Source organism: Bos indicus, chromosome 11 (assembly GCF_029378745.1).
Source record: "Bos indicus isolate NIAB-ARS_2022 breed Sahiwal x Tharparkar chromosome 11, NIAB-ARS_B.indTharparkar_mat_pri_1.0, whole genome shotgun sequence".
Taxonomy (NCBI): domain Eukaryota; kingdom Metazoa; phylum Chordata; class Mammalia; order Artiodactyla; family Bovidae; genus Bos; species Bos indicus.
In genome coordinates this window covers 15,688,383-15,709,214 of record NC_091770.1, presented here as the reverse complement: position 1 = coordinate 15,709,214, position 20,832 = coordinate 15,688,383, and the positions used below count along the sequence as shown (strand labels likewise).

At 40.7% G+C, this 20,832-nt stretch overlaps 1 protein-coding gene across 12 annotated transcripts in view; it reads right to left on the bottom strand.

Annotated features, from left to right (window-relative positions):
• The window catches only part of LTBP1 (latent transforming growth factor beta binding protein 1), a 456,275-nt gene that overhangs the window by 149,614 nt on the left and 285,829 nt on the right, over nt 1-20,832 (bottom strand). For 8 of the 12 annotated variants that reach the window (XM_070798479.1, XM_070798478.1, XM_070798482.1 and 5 more), the window contains 4 exons: nt 19,275-19,397; nt 6,341-6,508; nt 3,405-3,632; nt 1,221-1,243 (listed from right to left, as the gene is read on the bottom strand). In XM_070798479.1, the coding sequence (XP_070654580.1) occupies nt 1,221-1,243; nt 3,405-3,632; nt 6,341-6,508; nt 19,275-19,397 (542 nt within the window). The remainder of the gene's footprint in view (nt 1-1,220; nt 1,244-3,404; nt 3,633-6,340; nt 6,509-19,274; nt 19,398-20,832) is intronic. The other 4 variants (XM_070798481.1, XM_070798490.1, XM_070798488.1 and 1 more) reach the window with 1 other exon arrangement.

Here is a 20,832-nt window from a genome sequence, read left to right as displayed (position 1 = left end):
GAATTTCCTTCTCCCCCCCCCGACAGGGGTAACTATCTTTTAGTGTTTTTTTTTTTTTTTTTTTTTAATAGTAGCCTTTCTTTTTTTTTTTTTAAATTTTATTTTATTTTTAAACTTTACAATATTGTATTGGTTTTGCCAAATATCGAAATGAATCCACCACAGGTATACATGTGTTCCCCATCCTGAACCCTCCTCCCTCCTCCCTCCCCATACCCTCCCTCTGGGTCGTCCCAGTGCACCAGCCCCAAGCATCCAGTATCGCGCATCGAACCTGGACTGGCGACTCATTCCATATATGATACTATACGTATTTCAATGTCATTCTCCCAAATCTCCCCACCCTCTCCCTCTCCCACAGAGTCCAAAAGACTGTTCTATACATCAGTGTCTCTTTTGCTGTCTCGTATACAGGGTTATTGTTACCATCTTTCTAAATTCCATATATATGCGTTAGTATACTGTATTGGTGTTTTTCTTTCTGGCTTACTTCACTCTGTATAATAGGCTCCAGTTTCATCCACCTCATTAGAACTGGTTCAAATGTATTCTTTTTAATGGCTGAGTAATACTCCATTGTGTATATGTACCACCGCTTTCTTATCCATTCATCTGCTGATGGACATCTAGGTTGCTTCCATGTCCTGGCTATTATAAACAGTGCTGCGATGAACATTGGGGTACACGTGTCTCTTTCAATTCTGGTTTCCTCAGTGTGTATGCCCCGCAGTGGGATTGCTGGATCATAAGGCAGTTCTATTTCCAGTTTTTTAAGGAATCTCCACACTGTTCTCCATAGTGGCTGTACTAGTTTTCATTCCCACCAACAGTGTAAGAGGGTTCCCTTTTCTCCACACCCTCTCCAGCATTTATTGCTTATAGACTTTTGGATCGCAGCCATTCTGACTGGTGTGAAATGGTACCTCATAGTCCATCAGGCCCATCATTTTCATCTCCCCAGATTTAAGTTCCATGAGAACAAGCAGATTCATCTGATTTGGTTTCTACTATTTCCCTAATATTCAGCATAGCGCCAGTCATATAGCAGGCACTCAATAAATGTTTATTGAATGAATGGCTGTTATTCAATATATTTCCTTAAGTGAAATGATGTATAATAGACATGTTACTATATTTAAGTCTTAAAAAATCACACATAATCTAGAAGAGAATCATTATGAAGGTAACAAAAGAAGACTTGCAAACAATGAATAAATTACCTTCTCAGGAGGTACAGTTGCCACTAAAACCAAAAAAGAAAGAAGAACATTAGTACAACTCAAGACAGTTTACTACATAATAGTTCAATTTTTAAAAAGCAACAAAAAAATAAAAATAAAAAAATAAAAGGCAACAAAAGTTCAGTCTCCAAAAGGATTAAGAATCAAACTAAATCAAGTGCAGAATTATAGTCAACTACCATTTTGGAGCATTTTACACATGACTGACAGGGGAAAACTGTATGTCATTCCTCAATTGCAGGAGATCAGCAGTAGATGGGATGCAGTTCTTTCCAACTCACTAACTATTAAAGTCATAGGAGGCAACACTTCCTGATTCATTGTCTCATGCCTACTCACAATTTTGTAGCACTTTCCATGCCTTAGAAAAGGAACATTTTCATTACAGTTATCCTTAATATAATAAACAATGTTTGAAATGCTTTCTGATATCAATGTTAAAAAAAAAATAAATGCCCCTGTTTCACTAAGAGACCTAAGAAAGGGTGCTGCATTCTTGGTGCACACTGATCTTTAATGAAGCCCTGTGAGCATTTTCAGAAAGATATTCTAACAAGATTACAAAAAAAAAAAAATCACAAGCCAGCAAGATTCAATGAGCAATTAGCATCACTATGTTGAACAAATCACAGATTACACAATCACCAACATTATTATAGGGTGGTGGTGGTAGTGATTATGCCTTTCCATTTGAAACACTTCAAAAATCAGTTGTAGAATTAGTCCTCAAAACTTAGATCAATAATCACAGGGATTCTGCTCATGCGTCAACATCTCCATAAACATTAGTATAAGATATGGTAGATGCATTACTCCTAAACGCAATCAGGGTACCAGATTGCTACCACTGCTGCAACATTCTTGTGGTTAGAAAAAGTCAATAAACTTTCTAGCCTGTCTAACCTACCACCAAGAAACTCTTGAGGCAGAATCTGGACCACAGCCCATTTTCTGCTGCTTATGAAGAGGAGGAGGAATTGCAAACACCTGGCCAACCGTCCAGGAACCAAGTGGCCAGCACTGTCGATCTTAGATGAGGTCCTGCCTCATCTGCCTAACCAAGGAGAAGTGCAGCAAGTCCAAGAGCGGACTTAACTGGGCTACAGCACATGAAGGTTCAGAGCCCTGAAGAGAGACCTCTCTTCCTTGCCATGCTCCCAATGCCTCATCTAGCTTGAGCCCCTTCTCTCCTCACAAAATCCATAAATGCACACCCTGAACTCCCATCCAAGATCCAAGTGTGAAAGACCAACAGAAGCTTTATGAAAGCCAATACCTATCCCACACAAAGTTATGATTTTTGTTCATCCTATCTGGGGTGAGCACTTCTGTGGTGAAAAAGATATTCAAAGTATTGGACATGCTGGCTTCTATGAAGAGACAAAGATAGATAATCCTTCTTTCTGAAACAGAACGAATTGTCTCTAGTCTCCTTCTGGAGAAGAAGGCCTTAACCACCTCCTGGGAAAAATGTGTTCCTTGGTTTTATCACATGCTCTTCGTATGACATTTGCAGGTCAGTTGCTCTATGTCTCCAGTTCTCAAAATGCAAATCAAAGGACTTCACTAGGTGAACTCTCTCCAAAATCCCTTTCAAGGACCCTATCTTCCTTCATTTTGCTGCCCATTATCCCTGACTGCCTGTGAAACTATTTCATGGAAGCTGAGTTGATGCTTCAAGCCTGTGGATTCCACTTTTTAAAGTAAACACATATTTATTAAACAGCTCTCTAGATACAGAAGCAAATTCTGGCTATTCCCTGAAAAATCTAAACCACTATCCAGGAGTAAATAGCAAGAAAAAGTAGCCCCCAAACATAAGACAATGTCATTAGATTATCATGGAATGCTGTCACAATTGTTCTGGAGCAGTGGTTCTCAATCAGGGGTAATTCTTCCCCCAGGGGACATTTAGTGATATCTGGACATCTTTTTGGTTGTAACAATCGGGAGGGGGAGGGTGCTACTGGCACTAGAGGTTAGAGGTTAGGGATGTTGCTAAACACCCTATAATGCACAGAGCAGCCCCTCACATCAGAGAATTATCCACCCCAAACTGTCAATAGTGCCGAGACTGAAAGCCCCTGTTGTAGAAGTTACATACAGGGAAACCAAAGACACACAAGACAGAAGGCTAGCTCCATGATCCGTTTCCACTCTCACCTTCTGGCTCCACCGCTCCTGGCCCCTGTTCCCGGGAGAAGGTCAGGGCCTCCACTGGTTCTTCCTTGGCTGGGAGAGGTGGAGGATGAGTACTTTTAGCAACAGGTTGAGTGTTCTTTGGCTTGACAAATACAGGTCCTTTACCTACATGGTGATGGATTGGCCTGCGTCTATGAACGCCAGAAACCGTATAACCCATTCCACCAGGACAGATTTCCTTAAAAGCAGCTAGATTTGGGATGGGAAAATATTCCTTTTAAAAATCTAAAAGTGCAAACTTATACAGAGGAAAACAGCATGATGAATATTGCTTAATAAACCATCACTAATTTATAGTTACATTTAAAAACTTAAAGAACAGATGCAAAATGCTCGAATTTCTCTCAAACTTGCATATTTACAGGAAAAAACTCAATTCTTCTAGTAAACATTTCTCCATCTGTTAATTCCTTATCTTACACAATCAGAATCTTATATAGAGAGAGCATATATTTTATATATCAAATTATATATATCAGAAACAAATTAAGAGATAGTATACATATATTTTATATTTCATATTCTTTATCACACTATGTATTACACATAAAATATATGTAATACATGAGATTTTTAGGTACAGAACATACTATATAGATTATATATATATATCGGAGGAGGGTATAACATCAGTAGAAATCAGACTTTTCACTCTTGCTTTGGTCTAATTTCATTAACTATTAACCAGGAACTTAGTAACGTCTAAATTAAATGACTAGCAAGAAGGTTAAAAAAGAAAAAGCAGTCACTATTGAGGGAAATGAGGTACTGAAATCATCCTAATTTGATTCCCATTGAAGAAACCAAAGATGAAGAAACCAGGGTGGGGAGTATCAGCTGATATGCAGAGGTTGGTTAAGAAGGAATGAAAAGGGCAAGTGGTTTTGAAGAAATACTCTCAGGATGGTGAAAATGAAGCCAGTCAAAGACACATGCTAAAGAGATGACAGGTAGAAATGAAGGGAAACGGACACACCAAGTTAGAACGTAGTTATTTTCAAGGGGAGGAGTGACAAGTGAGCAAAAGCCAGACCACAACCAACTGGTTGAATTATTGTGAGGACAAGGAGATATTCTGTATCCTGTAACTGCTATTCCTGCCAGGAAAGTGGTTTTGTACACTTAAAAAATATCAGCCGGGCACATGTGATTTCCTAACCTTCATTGCATAATCACCAGGAATAAGTCAAGGGGGAAGACAAGGGAGGCAAGGCCATGTGTGGCCTGAGGAGGAAAAGTCCACCTAATCTCTCTGGTGTTGGTATTGGAGGCAAGTTACCAAACGCAGACAGCAAAGGGCTTACAGTCAACTCCTTCATTTCTACCTTTAAAACTGAAAGTAAAATAAGTCACTTCCACTGAACAAGAGATCTCCTATGAATGTTCTGGACCTAAAATTAGTTCTCAGTAAAAATAGAACTCTAAAATACTCCTTAAAGCATGCTAAAATACTGTTTTTCTAAGGATCACACATTAAATGGTAGAACCTCATTTTTACGTTCAACTATGAAATACAATTTTCATGTGAAAGAACAGAAGTTTCTAAAAAAGTTTTTCTATCAAATACTTTAGGTACATGAAATAACTAAACATTACTTTCATGAAAATCATCTTATAATCAAAAATTGGTTAAGTGTCCAAGTTTTATCTTTAATATTATTTTCAAACTTAGTGACTCTACTTTATGGGAAAATCTTCCTGTGTTACATTCACTTTCTTGATTTATGCTTCATGTAAGGGCTATAAAAGCTATCAAAATGGAACTTAAAGAGAAATGGGTCTGTGAATTATCAAGATCATTAATTTCACTGATTATTACTTTTTAATACTGAGCAGATCAGACTCCTCAGGAGGCTACTAGGGCCTTCTGGAGATGTCTCAAGTCATACAGTATGCCAAAACATCATCAACATTATACTATCTCTGCCTCACCAGTTCTTTATGATCCTAGGCAACAACCAAAGTGGCTTGTGATCATTACATTTATATTTAAAACTTGTCTGAAACAGTGCAAGTTATAGGTGTAAGACATTAAATGTCTCTCTGAGAGTGAACGCACTTCCATAGATGGGAACCACCTTATCAAATAAGAAACCAGGTAGACGTCTTATGCCCACCCCATGTCAGCGAAATAGGTACACCACTCTTTATATATATATTTATATATATATATATATATAATATTATGCCCAGTATTTGCAGGTATGTTTCTTTCTCTTCCATTAAACTCTACTTGACCCTGCTTGAGAAGTTGGTGATGCCTTGGGATACGTACGGCACTTAGATAAATTTATGCTTTCAGAGCATTAGGCAATTATATACTCAGCTGAAGGATAAAGAATCATCACTTCTTATATTCAGTTCCCATCCAGAAGTTTATAGGAGGACCTGCCCTTGAGTTATGAATTTTCATAGCATAAATTCAATTGTGAATACAATTTTCTCCATTTCCACCTGGAGAAATCAAGCATGATGTTCTTAATAGAACCTGACAGGCACCCATTCAATACATGAGTTAAAAGAGTTAACCTACAGCAGGTCTAGTGACCATGCAGGCAGTGAACAGCCACTGATCAGAAAAGTGCAAGCCCCACACGGCCTTCCGGGGTCTCCACACTTTTAAACAGCAGAAACTAGGGACAGCAACCAGGAATAAAAAGCAATGGCTTTTCTTCACATCCAAAAGGAAGTCTAATGTTACACACAAATGGGAAAAGCTCTTTGCATGTAATTTTTCCCACTGATTCAACCTCGTACATTCATGGTCTGTTCAAAAGGATAAAAACACATTGTATTACTAATAACTGATTTAAAGTCAGAAACCACAAAGAACCCATGCTGTCCAAATCATCCTGTGTGGCCGGGAGTGAACGAGCACATGCCGGGGCGCGTCTTACCTGTGCCTGGAAGGGGGCATTTCTCACAGTGCGGGCCCCAGGCCTTGCCCACACTACAACAGCAGAGCTGCTTGGTGAGGTGGACAGACAGAGGGTGCATACACTGCCTTCCGGAACTGACCAGTCGGTAACACGGCCCTTTCTCTTCCGAGATCACAGGGGTGTCCGCTGAAGCAGAGAGATAAGGCCTGATGTCACCCAAGAAATGACAAAAACCAGTTTGACATTTCACATAAATACTAAAAGGAACCTTAAAGTTTGTATTAGAAGCCATACTTCAGGATAAATCTATCTAGATGTAGGGCATTACCCTACCTGATGTAGGGTCAGCTGACCTATTGAGTCTTAGGAGTCAGGATATCAAACATCCCTGTTGTTGCCTGGCCCCTTCTTCCATTTTAGCTAGTGTTAAAAATCAGTTATATGATCCTTTAATTAGAACTTAAAATTTAAAAATATCAGTTATGTGTGCATGAATGAAAATAAATCATTGCAACCAAAATAAACCTGCCTAAATAAACCTAATTGTCAAAATCATGATTTCATTTGCTGTTTTGTAATTAGCCATAATAGAGGTTATTTTGGGCTTCCCTGGTAGCTCAGCTGGTAAAGAATCTCCTGTAGTGCAGGAGACCTGGGTTCAATCCCTGGGTTGGGAATATACCCTGGAGAAGGGAATGGCTACCCATTCCAGTATTTTGGCCTGCGGAATTCCAAGAACTGTATAGCCCATGGGGTTGCAAAGAGTCAGACACGACTGAGCGACTTTTACACACACACACAGGTTATTTTAGGATAGCATCTATTGAATAGCCAAGTACCATGGAAAATCAGGATTTGAACATAATTGATACAAGTCAACTGTTACTCTTCTCACTTGGAGGACAGTGAGAGCCTGCAGGGCCTCATCCAGTCTCATCCTAGACCAGCGACCAGAAATCGGAGGCTGAGAGCAGCTTCTGACTGGCCCTGCCACACAAGGCCCCCTGTCCAGCCAGAAAGCACACCAGAAAAGGAACAAATAACATCCTCACACCTCAGAAAATATCTTTAAAAGCACATCAGCCCATACCCATCCAACATCTAAGTCCTAATTCGGATTCTTCTATAAATGTAGATGAGACTTCATTAAACTAACAGCTACTGGGCAAATGAGGTGAATATGAGAGAGAAAGACACATCTCTGTCTTCACAAAGATCACTTTCTAAAGTAAATGTGCATGGAGAATGTTTTTACAGGGCCAATTCCAGGCCAAGTCAACACTGCTGTATGCACCAAGCTTGACGGTCACCTCTCAGCTCTTTCTTCTACATCAAGACGAGTTCTTCTCTATAGCACCATTGTCCAAATGAGGTTTTTCCAATTTGCCTTTCCCTTACCCAATTGCTCTAGCACTTGGAGCTTCCAAATCAACTTCCCTTTCCCCTCAAAGCTGTATATTCATTCTCACAAAAGGACTGACATCTCTGCTACAAGAAACAACCTCACTCCATGAAGGTACTACAGGACAGTGAAGAGAGCAAGGGTTTTTAGAGCCAGATAGACCTGGGTTTGCATAGTAGGCCTACCACTTACCAGCAGCATAACCCAGGAAAGTGACTTTGACTGACTGCAATGGTTTGTGAGTGCAAAATTGACTGGGCCATGGTAACCCAGATATCTGGTCAAAGACAGGTCTCAATGTTGATGTGAAAGTATTCTGCATATGAGATTAACATTTAAATCAATAGATTTTGAGTCAAGCAGATGACTCTAGAATGTGGGTTGTCCTTATCCAAGCAGTTGAAGTCCTTAGGAGAAAAGACTGATCTCCTCAGAGTTAGAAGACATTTTGCCAGCAGATGACCTTCAAACTCTGGCTGCAACATTAACCCTTCCCTGGGACTTCCCTTCCCTGCCAGCCTAAACTGAAGATTTGGGGCTTGCCAACTTACTCCTTGGATGGAAAGTTATGACCAACCTAGACAGCATATTAAAAAGCAGAGACATTACTTTGCCAACAAAGGTCCATCTAGTCAAGGCTATGGTTTTTCCAGTAGTCGTGTATGGATGTGAGAGTTGGACTATAAAGAAAGCTGAGTGCTGAAGAATTGATGCTTTTGAACTGTAGTGTTGGAGAAGACTCTTGAGAGTCCCTTGGACTGCAAGGAGATCCAACCAGTCTATCCTAAAGGACATCAGTCCTGGGTGTTCATTGGAAGGACTGATGTTGAAGCTGAAACTCCAATACTTTGGCCACCTAATGTGAAGAGCTGACTCATTTGAAAAGACCCTGATGCTGGGAAAGATTGAGGGCAGGAGGAGAAGGGGACGACAGAGGATGAGATGGTTGGATGGCATCACCAACTCAACGGACATGAGTTTGAGTAAACTCTGTGAGTTGGTGATGGACAGGGAGGCCTGGTGTGCTGCAGTCCATGGTGTCGCAAAGAGTTGGACACGACTGAGCGACTGAACTGACTGAACTTCCACAATCATGTGAGCCAATTCCTTCAAAATCCCTTCCCATCCACCCACCCTGCTGGCTCCATACCTCTGGAGAGTATGTTAATACAGCAGCTAAGCTTCAACAACTCCCTGACATAAGTGACAAGTTCAATGTATAGACTAGATTTATCATATGCTAAACATTTGGTTCAGGGTAGACACAAAACACATGTCAGCCTCCCTTATTAATAAAACCGGTTATCTCCATCTCTCAAGAGCATTTGAACACATCTTGATCACTATTAGTTGCAGAATTTCAACAAGCGAAAAATATTCGGAAAAAAAGATATAAGTGAATTGGAAGATTGGAGCAGTGAACTGAGGGGAGCAGAGGAGACCTTCCTAAGGCTTCAAAACTTAGCTCCTCTAGTAAAGCCAAGTTTGCCCAAAACTACTCAAAATGCGGTAAAAGGGAGAAGTTTGAGTTTTTTCTCTCCCTTTTACTACTCACTTTCTGGAGTCTGTGCCAGTCAGCTGTGAAAAATCAAAGGTCACAGAAGTAAAACAAAATGTAAGAGAATAGTTATTACCCCCAAAAGGATAGTAAATTTCTGAAATGACTGACCATCACTTATACAGCACATATATGTGTATGTGTGTGTCTGTCTGTTTCTATAAGTAGGTTGTATAATCTTAAGAACATATACATAGTTCTAATATAGTCAGCTCACCAAGGATTTTGCTCCAAAATTTCTCCTCCAAAGTGTTTGGAATTCACAACACATATTTCCATAGAAACAGTGTTGGGTCAACACACAAGAGCCTATTTTACACACGTGCTGTGTGCTTAGTCACCCAGTCACGTCTGACTTTTTGCAACCACATGGACTACATAGCCTGCCAGGCTCCTCTGTCCATGGGATTCTCCAGGTAAGAATACCGGAGTGGGTAGCCCTTCCCTTTTCCAGGGGATCTTCCCGACCCAGGGACTGAACCCCAGGTCTCCTGCATTGCAGCTGGACTTTTTTTTTTTTTTTTTACCATCTGAGCCAACAGAAAAGCCCATTTCACACGTGGCAGGGCTTAATGCTAACACTAATAGCATTAAGTTCTAGATCCCAAGAACAAGGGCCATTTAAAGCAGGGCAGAGTTTCCCCAAACCCTGGACACTGGCAAATGGGGACACTGGCCCCTTGCACTGACTTATCCAGGTTCAGCCCCTTGTGTCCACTCACCTGCTATCCAGGGTGGGACACTATCTCAGGTACCACCCCGTTACGCTCGCCCTGGTCTCCTAGCCAAGGCCTCTACTCTGAAGTAGCACATTGGGCCTGCTGCCCAAACTCCCAATCAGCAATTCAGTTTTCAAGGGATTAGTATGTATACTAGTGTGTGAGTGAATGGTAAGAGACTGCTGGTTCATTCAAGCGAATCTCTAGTTGAGACTCCCAGGCACGGCATTCACAAGTAAGTAAACTTTTAGGCATTTTACCATATGGAGAATAGCTAATTCCTAAGTATCTTCCCCTGAAAGGTCTCTTTTATAGGCTTTTGTTCTTCCCTCATTTCCTAATATCAAGATTTTTCCCTAAGTGCTGGGGTACTGGTGTTCTTTTTCCATGACAGCTTCCAAAGCACTTCAAGTTAGGGGGCAGTCTTTAAGGGAATAAGAATCATCAGCTTACAAAGTCATCAAAACTCAACTGTTGTACTTATTTTTATTTTTAATTTTATTTTATTTTTAAACTTTACATAATTGTATTAGTTTTGCCAAATATCAAAATGAATCCACCACAGGTATACATGTGTTCCCCATCCTGAACCCTCCTCCCTCCTCCCTCCCTATACCATCCCTCTGGGTCATCCCAGTGCACTAGCCCCAAGTGTCCAGTATCGTGCATCGAACCTGGACTGGCATCTCGTTTCATACATGATATTTTACATGTTTCAATGCTAAGATTTTTTTTTTAACTAATCATTTTGGGGTGTTCAAAATGTACTTCATTTTTTATTAAAAATTCTATTTACACTTAAAACTCAACAGTTGGTGTGTCGGAACATCAGACCATGTTGCTACCAAACATTTTGCTTCATCCCAAGTACACATAAGCTACTAACTAATAAAAAATCTGCTCCTTTGAAGATGGAAGAAAACCCAGGAGGAAGCCAGTGAAAAGCTTTGGGTTACATACCTAAATTTTACTGATGTTCCTATGATTCAAATTTTCAAAAGTATTAATGTATGTCTCCCTCAGATTTCTAATAGGATGTGATATTTAAAGCAGCCTCTATTGTAATACCTAAGTCATCTGTTATTCTTTTATCATTTTAAATGACTTAGTGGCAATTTCACTTATTTCATTAAACATTTCTATAAACTCAGGAACAATATGCTACCTAGAATGATGCAACATTGGTGTTTCTATTGTTTGAGTACTATCTTTAATCATAGATGGGAAGCCTGGTTGTAAAGGATAATTCAGTGATGTTAGTATACTACATTTATTATTTAAAATATGATAAACAGGATTAAACATTCTACTGCATTGTAAGGATTTACACTATACTAAAAAAAAAAGAAAATGAGTATTGCCCAAAGATTGCTAAAGGATTGGTGGAAATGGGAATGGGATAGAATACTGAGGAGGAATTACAAAGCATGCTGATGGGTTCATATTTGTCAGTCAGTCAGTCAGTTCGGAGAAGGCAATAGCACCCCATTCCAGTACTCTTGCCTGGAAAATCCCATGGACGGAAGAGCTTGGTGGGCTGCAGTCCATGGGGTCGCTAAGAGTCGGACACAACTGAGCAACTTCACTTTCACTTTTCACTTTCATGCATTGGAGAAGGAAATGGCAACCCACTCCAGTGTTCTTGCCTGGAGGATCCCAGGGACGGGGGAGCCTGTTGCTCAGCCGTCTATGGGGTCGCACAGAGTCGGACACGACTGAAGCGACTTAGCAGCAGCAGCAGTCAGTTCAGTCGCTCAGTCGTGTCCCACTCTTTGGGACCCCATGGACTGCAACACGCCAGGCCTCTCTGTCCATCACCATCTCCTGGAGTAAACTCAAACTCACATCTATTGAGTCAGTGACACCATTCAACCATCTCATCTTCTGTCATGCCCTTCTCATCTCATCTTCAATCTTTCCCAGCATCAGGGTTTTCAAATAAGTCAGTTCTTCGCATCAGGTGGCCAAAGTACTGGAGTTTCAGCTTCAGCATCAGTCCTTCCAATGAATATTCTGGACTGATTTCCTTTAGGATGGACTGGCTGGATCTCTTTGCAAAACAAGGGACTCTCAAGAGTCTTCTCCAACGCCACAATTCAAAAGCATCAATTCTTCAGCGCTCATCTTTCTTTATAGTCCAACTCTCACATCCATACATGACCACTGGAAAAACCATAGCCTTGACTAGACAGATCTTTGTTGGCAAAGTAATGTCTCTGCTGTTTAATATGCTGTCTAGGTTGGTCGTAAATTTTCTTCCAAGGAGTAAACATCTTTTTATTTCATGGCTGTAGTCGCCATCTGCAGTGATTGGAGCCAAAAAAAATAAAGTCTGTCACTGTTTCTCCCTCTATTTGCCATGAAGTGATGGGACCAGATGCCATGATCTTAGTTTTCTGAATGTTGAGCTTTAAGTCAACTTTTTCACTCTCCTCTTTCACTTTCATCAAGAGGCTTTTTAGTTCCTCTTCACTTTCTGCCATAAAGGTGGTGTCATCTGCATATCTGAGGTTATTGATATTTCTCCTGGCAATCTTGATTCCAGCTTGTGCTTCTTCTAGCCCAGCATTTCTCATGATGTACTCTGCATATAAGTTATATAAGCAGGGTGACAATATACAGCCTTGACGTACTCCTCTTCCTATTTGGAACCAGTCTGTTGTTCCACGTCCAGTTCTAACTATTGCTTCCTGACCTGCATATAGGTTTCTCAAGAGGCAGGTCAGGTGGTCTGGTATTCCCATCTCTTTCAGAATTTGCCACAGTTTATTGTGATCCACACAGACAAAGGCTTTGGCATAGTCAATAAAGCAGAAATAGATGTTTTTCTGGAACTCTCTTGCTTTTTTTGGTTAGTATTCTGTGATTGTGGTTTTCAGTTGTCTGCCCTCTGATGGAAAAGGATAAGAGGCTTATGAAAGCTTCCTGATGGGATAGACTGACTGAGGGGGATACTGGGTCTTGTTCTGATGGGCGGGGCCATGGTCAGTAAATCCTTAATTCAATTTCTGTTGATGGGTGGAGCTGTGTTCCCTCCCTGCTGTTTACTTAGGGCCAAACTATGGCTGAGGTAATGAAGATAATGGTGACCTCCCTCAAAAGATCCCATGCATGTACTCTTACAGTCCATGCCCCCAACCCTGCACCAGGCCACCACTGACCCATGCCTTCACCAGAGACTCCCAGACACCCAGAGGCAAGTCTCCTGTGGGGTCACTGTTCCTTTCTCCTGGGTCCTGGTGCACAAGGTTCTGTTGCGCCCTCCAAGAGTCTATTTCCCAGTCCTATGTAAGTTCTGGCAGCTCTATGGTAGGGTTAATGGCAACCTCCTCCAAGAGGACTTATGCCTACCCACACGCAGAGCCCGTCCCTGCAGCAGACTGCTGCCAACCCATACTTCCGCAGGAAACACTCAAACACAGTTCATATATATAGGAAATCTTAAGTATGGGTTTTGCAGATTCTGTTTGTTTGCAGGGCATGTTGCTAAGACTAGGGTACACAGATTCAGGTACTCTGTATAGAGGGAAAAGCATTTCAGAAGCATAAATCCTATCGGAAATGCCACGGTCAGTCATTCAAGGAAACAAATCTTTTGCTCTTGGCAACAAACATGGGAAAAATCTTCCAAAGTAATAACCGTACAGCTCTAAACCCAAGTGTAGTATTGAATCATCACCATATATTCAATGCTGATGGTGATTCCATTACAAACCACAGTAAGAAGATATGACACTATGGTTCTCACAGCTAAGCTCCCCAATTATACATTAAACACCTTATGAGTTAATTATAGGGTTGTACAACCAACTCTGTAACACTCTCAAAGGCATGCTGCTCTTATCAATTCAAACATTATTAAACAGACATAAATTACTCTGGGACTTTGAAGAAGCTGAAAACTACAACAGACTTGAGAAGATAGCTAGTATCTCCTAGTAGTTTATTTCTACTCCTCCCCTACCCCAAACACCTCCAATATCCTTACTCACTTCTTGGAGGAAATTCCACATTAGTGTTTCATGTCTTTAAAGCTTAGAGTCCCAGGGGAATGAGCACTGGGATGCAGGTGTGGGAATCAGGTAACACTGTTAGGAGGAGTCCAACAGATGACTTTACTAAGGAAGTAAGAGCCACTGGGTAAGAGCCTTTTCAGGAAATGGGCTATTAAAAATCAATTCTGGGAGAATCAAATTTTTAAAAATGACCCTGAGGCCACTGCAGAGTCAGACTAGCTATTATACAGTGAGACTAAATAGTGGCTCCACTTAAATATATGACTCACTCCTATCAATTTAGACTAGTGTCCTCTTCCTGATTAAAGGCTCAGCTAGTGGTGTGAGACAGAGTTTCAAATTTGGGCTCTACCACTTACTTAAAGGCTGTGTTACTTTTGGAAAGATCCTTACCCTCTCTGTGCCTCAATCTCTTCATTTCCCAAATAGGAAGAACAACAATACAAGCCTCACAGAGATCCTGCAACTATAATATTTGGTAATCCATACAAAGTACTCATCACAGTGCCTGGCACTTAGTAAGTACACAGTAAAGATTACTACACTAGTGTCACAGTTTGAGTTGTTACTGCTTTTATCTGGGAGCAAACACTTGGCACAGATCTGTTTGTGTAATCTCAAGGCCGTGATGCTATGTGGTCACTAAATGAGGAAAACTAGGGGTCTAAGCTGAGACAGCCGCAGCAGAGGCTGGAGGAAAGGAAAAAGCATAAAACAGATTATGAAGATTTAATGATTTTCTTGAAGACCAAAGGAGATGAGAGAGTCAGGGGTGACAAAGAGGCTCCCAGCCTCACTTCTGGGGAAGAATAATCTTACCATGGACAAAACCACCAGGTCAGGAAGGAAAGCCCATCTTGCTCTCTCTGCTAGGGAGATCTTGGTGGTCATTTACCCAATCAGTTTCACAAAAACGCGCTAGAACTATGAGATCCCATTCATTAGCTCCTACCCACATACTCCTCCTTTGATAAAATTTAAATGAGATACTGCTCAATGTTATGTGGCAGCCTATGAATGGGAGAGGAGTTTGGATGAGAATGGATCCATGTATACATGTATGGCTGAGTCCCTTCGCTGTTCACCTGAAACTATCACAACATTGTTAATTAGCTATACTCCAATATAAAATAAAAAGTTTCAAAAATTGAAGACAGATACAATTAAAGATTCAATCTCTTTGGCACACCAGCCACCTATGACTAGTATCTATCACCTCAGACAATGTAGATACAGAACATTTCCATCATTACAAAAAGTTCTACTGGACAGCACTGATTCAGCCCAAAAGCCAGAAATCTTTCTCTGTGAAAGGTAAGATAAACATTTTAGGCTCTGTGGTCTATATGGTCTCTATTGCAACTTCTCAGCTCTGCCAACAGCTATTTCACAGCCGTGGATAGTATGTAAATGAATAGACAAGAATGTGTTCCAATAAAACTATTTACAATTACAGACAATGGGGCATATTTGGCCCATGGCTATTATTTGCCAATTCCTGATCTAGAACCCTAAATTTAAGGCACAAAATCCAATTCTATCATCTCAAATGTCAAGGATGAGCTATATGATCTTGAAAAGTTACTCAAACTCTCCTGGCTTCAGTTTCCAATTGTGTGAAATAACTCATATCTCTTGAAGGAAGCTGAAGAAACTAAAAAGAAACAGTGTTCATGAATAAAACTGGCTTTTCAAAGGGATATGTTCGACATCTCGCGATTTCTGGAGTCAGAGTAGGAGTCCATCTTCTCTCTAACCCCCTCTACTGGCCAAGGGTATAATGGACCAGCAAACAGGCAGGCTCAGAATTCAGATGCTAAAGCATCTGCCTGTAATGCAGGAGACCTGGGTTCGATCTCTGGGTCAGGAAGATCCCCTGGAGAAAGAAATGGCAACCCACTCCAGTATTCTTGCCTGGAGAATTCTATGGACAGAGGAGCCTGGCAGGATACAGTCCATGGGGTCGCAAACAGTCAGACATGACTGGGTGACTTTCATTTCACTTTGAACCTGTGGACACACCCTTCCCAGCATTCATCCTAAGAGGTCTCAAGTTTCTGAAGAAAATTAATTGCAGTTTAAAAAGTCAGGAAGCTTCCCTACTCGCTCTTCACAGGTTATTACACTTTTCTTGGATGTGCTCTGAGAGATCTTGGGTTTCAGCCTTCCCCACAGATAGGCAGAAGCAGGTCTAGAGAATGCTATTGCAGCAGAGCCCTGATCCACAGATGCAGAGGTCGCAGGCGGCCAAGACCAGACCCCTCCTACCTTCCTCTTTCAGCTTGGCTAAGTCGAGCATAGGGAGTGGGCAAGGAGAGAAAGTGAAGTGGTTGCAACCTTTGGCTGAAGTCAAGGAATTCTGAGGGTGTTCACCTCAGCGTATTCGAGAACAGGGAGAGCTTCCCACTGCTCTTCAGCCACTGCCAAGTCCATTTCTTTGAGTTCACAGAGTCAGCCACACCTTTTATGGCCGGGATATGCCCTAAATTCATGCTGCCTGAGCAAACGCAGCCAGTCACCTCCATCTGCTTCCACCATCTATCTAAGGCTGTTTTTCTGTCTTGCAAGAGCATTCATTTCAAACGGTAAATAGCTTTGCTCAGTGCCCTGTGCGTCGGTGTGCGTGTGTGGCCCCCTGCCTCCTCCTGCTATTTCCTCCATGACTATCAAAGGTACCACCATCCTGCCAGTATTTTTTGCCCCTGTATTGTAAGTATCTCACTCCAGTATTCTTGCCTGGAGAATTCCGTGGACAGAGGAGCCTGGTGGGCTACAGTCCATGGGCTCACAAAGAGTTGGACACGGCTGAGCGACTAATACACGTACACGCTGTTAAGTATCACCTTCTCCCCTCCTTATTTCTCAAGACATTCTTTCTCTTCGGACTTCCCCCATCGACTTGTTCAAAGTATAGTTCACCCACAAATCGGACTAGATTGAACCAAGTCACAAATTCTAAAGGACTCTACATATTTCTGTGATATTGCATGTGGTAAATTCAGAGGAAAGAGAAATAAATCTGCCCACTCAACGCTGGTAAGAACCCAAGTTTTAACTTCAAATCTAAACTGGAACACTTAACTAGCAACAAACATCTCCTAATACTTATCATTTCAGCTGTTGTAGCTGAACCATAAAATTGAATTATTTATTTTTCAAATACGAACGGATGGCTGTTTAATATGTTCAGTATTATCTGGGAAATGACAAGGAAAATAAATGCTAAGGAAATGTGTAAGTGTTTCAAAATCTCATTGGCAGGTTCCTGCAATCTCATTAAAACCTGGATGTCTGCCCTTAGCTCTAGACATCAGATCTAGTCAAATAAAACACTTTGTGACCAGTCCTCCAAGTTTACCTAATCTACAACGCTCAACATGGCCATTTTAACCAGACTACAAATCAATTTAACAGAAAAAAAAATATTCACAATACCCAAACTCTAAAAATCTTTTATGCTTAAATTATAAAAATATATTTATAATACTTACTTATGTAATTCCAATCAGCCAGAAATTATCCCTAAATTATCTGGATATTTTCAACAATGTTTTTTGGCATGAAATTTCCAAATCCTTGCATCAGTTTGCAAATGAACCTTGTATGCAAATGTAATTTTACAGTCTGATTTCTCCACCCATCAAAAAAGCCCTATAATTAGTAGGTGTCTGTCTGCTGCATGATCAGAACTGTCTGTGAAAGGACATGGAGGAAAGAATTTACGTGCAAAATTTCCTAATCTGCATTTGACAGGTTTTAAAGGAAAATAACAGTAATTAGTAACAATGTTCCAAAACCCTCAATAAACTCATCTAAAAGTAATGAATGAAGTTGTCATTTTATTTTACTATATCTGTCTTTACTTCACCATGTCTATCCATCAGCTTAGGGCACAGAGTTAAGAGATGCACAGTTAAAACCAAATGATAGTACCTTCATGAAAAAAACATGTCTTGAAGATACAGCACATTTAAAACTGGGGATCAGAAAGATACCAAATAACAAATACCGGAGCCACATTTAAAAAAAAAATAGGTAAATAAAAATAGAAACCCAGCAAGACAAAAATTAATGAAGAATTGCTCATAATATTATCTTGACAACTTTCTGCCATGCATTAGTTTAAAATGTTTCACATTTAATTGTATATGACTTTGAAAAATCTGTTGTGTTTACCTACTTTGTAATAATGGGCACAAATACCCTAAAAATTCGGCTTCCCTGGTGGCTCAGATGGTAAAGAACTGCCTGCAATGCAAGAGACCAGGATTTGATACCTGGGTGGGGATGATCCCCTGGAGAAGGAAATGGCAACGCACTCCAGTATTCTTGCCTAGCACTTCCATGGATAGAGGAGCCTGGCCGGCTACAGTCCATGGCGTCACAAAGAGTCGGAGACGACTGAGTGACTTTCACTTTCACTTTTCACCTTAATAAATAAGGTAGTCTTAAAAAAAAACTCTGTGTTTGAGCACTTTACATGTAAAATGCATGCATCTCTAATCGTCAGGTGATCTGTAATGATTACACTGGATTGGGTTTTGTGGTAAGAGTGTCTTTTTGGAGAAACTACATTTTCTATACCAGTATTAGAACGTACAGAAAGTTTGATGGAGGATCTTTATCCTTACCAAGAAGAAAAATCGTAGAGACAGATTCATAAAGCAAAATAGTTTAGGGACACATTTTGGTGGTTTTTAAGGACACCAGAATAGAATATTTGAAATTAGAACTGAATAAAACGTTTGAAACACAGGGCCTTGGTAACTATTTCCCAGACTCTTCCAACCAAGAAAGTACAGTGAAACCTCATTAAATCAGACACAAGTGACTCAGAATTTGGACTAATTAAAGACAGAAGCTGGAACAAAGTTTAACTCCACCTAAATAATGCTTAAAATACTCATGAAGGAAAAATCTGTTTTCATCTCTTAGGTATGCTAATTTTAATCAACTGCTTTCTTTGCATTAAAGTATCTTTCCTCTGTATGCCTGCTCTTTTTCTTGAGTTTTAGCTTTCATTTTCTTCTGAACACAATAAAAATGAAAAGGCTTCATAACATAGATTTACTCCAGTATATCAGGCTACCTCATCCCCTTTATTATTTTAATGACATCTTCCTGCATATTTACAATATTCGGTTGACCACCAAGCTGTTACCTTCTTTTGGATTCTCCTCCCACACCCTCTCAAAGCAAAACAAAACGAAACAAAAAACCTGATCCAAAATAGGAATAAAAAGTGATCATTACTTACGAACACAACTTGAAAAGGTAGGATCCGGCCCAAATCCCACTTTGCAGGTACATCTGTAGCTGCCCATGGTATTCAAACACTCACCATTAGGGCACACACCCTGTAGTTGGCATTCATTAATATCTGCAGGAAAACAACTCTTTTAGAAGGAGATATCAAGCACTGTTGAACAGATTCTGGCTGTAAAATGCATACCCTCTCCCCTCTTTTTTTTTTTTTTCCCACTATAATATCTCTCAGTCACAGTAAGTGTGAGATGCTAGCAACTTTTAATGCATTAGCAGTTTAATCAAATCAAACATTTACTGAGCATCTACAATTTAGCAAATATTTACTATAAGCCTATTAGGTACCTGGTTCTATTCTAGATACTAGACCCTTACCACTGAATAACAGTGACAAAGATCCCAGCCTTCACAAATCTTCTATTTTAGTGTCTGTGTTGTTAAGTATTATAGAGCATACAGGTAAGGCAAAGACCCTTGCCCTGGAGACTTTTACAGTCTAGCTGTATATATAACTATGTAAAAATTAAAGAACTGAAAATCAGTCAAGTTATCACCACCAGAAGAAAGGTCATAACCCTGAACAAGTTATACCATGAGACTGCCTATCTAGACAAGTAAGAGCTATGGGGGGAAGGTGCAGGTAAGGGAGACGGCAGCATGGCAAAGGAGGTAAGACTTCATCAGGTAGTGAATCTGGGGAGGAGCCAAATGGATGGGCAGGAAAGGGTAAATGATCTGCATGGGTGGACACGAACATGAGCACAGAGACTGGAGAAAGAAAGGCGATCAGGAAATCATGAGTCAAATCATCGGCTGGAAAAGTTTTAGGAAGGTGAATAGCTGGAAAAAGAGCTGGTTAAAGCCAGGCTAGGTTTGGATTCAATTTTACTGAAAACAGAAATATACTAAAGGTTTGTGAGCAGGAGGAAGATGTAATCAATGGCAGGCTGTAGGGAATGCATCTGGCCAGCACATGGCTTGGTGAGATGAGATTTAAAGTTTGATCGCTGAAGGAATAATGCAAGTATGAGACTAGTGACAAGCCAGGTTGGTGACAGTGAGAATAATCAGGAAGAGAAGGAATGAAGTATTTTTTGTATTTTTGGAAGGAACAACTGACAATGCATGGCGTTCGGTATTTGACTAGCCAACACAGCGTTGGACAGGAAGAAGGTCAAAGATGCCTGCAAGGCTTCTAATCTGAGCAAAGAGGAAAAGACATGGTTGGTTTTGTGCAGAGTTCTGTGAAGGAAAGAGGGAGATGAAGAGATATGTTTGATACTACAAGGTCACACTGGGATACTCAAGTATAATTATCCAGCTGCAGCAGCAGATTCAGGAATAAAGTGAAAGGAATTACAGCCAGAAAGAGAGTCTCAAGATCGTCTACATAAGGTGACTGCTATGGTCTCAATGTTCTGTGCCCCACCCCGCCGAATCTGTTGAAATCCTAACCCTCCCCAAAGGTCACAGTGTTAGGGCTTCCCTGGTGGCTCAGCAGTGAAGAATCCGCCTGTCAATGCAGGAGACACGGGTTTGATCCCTGGTCC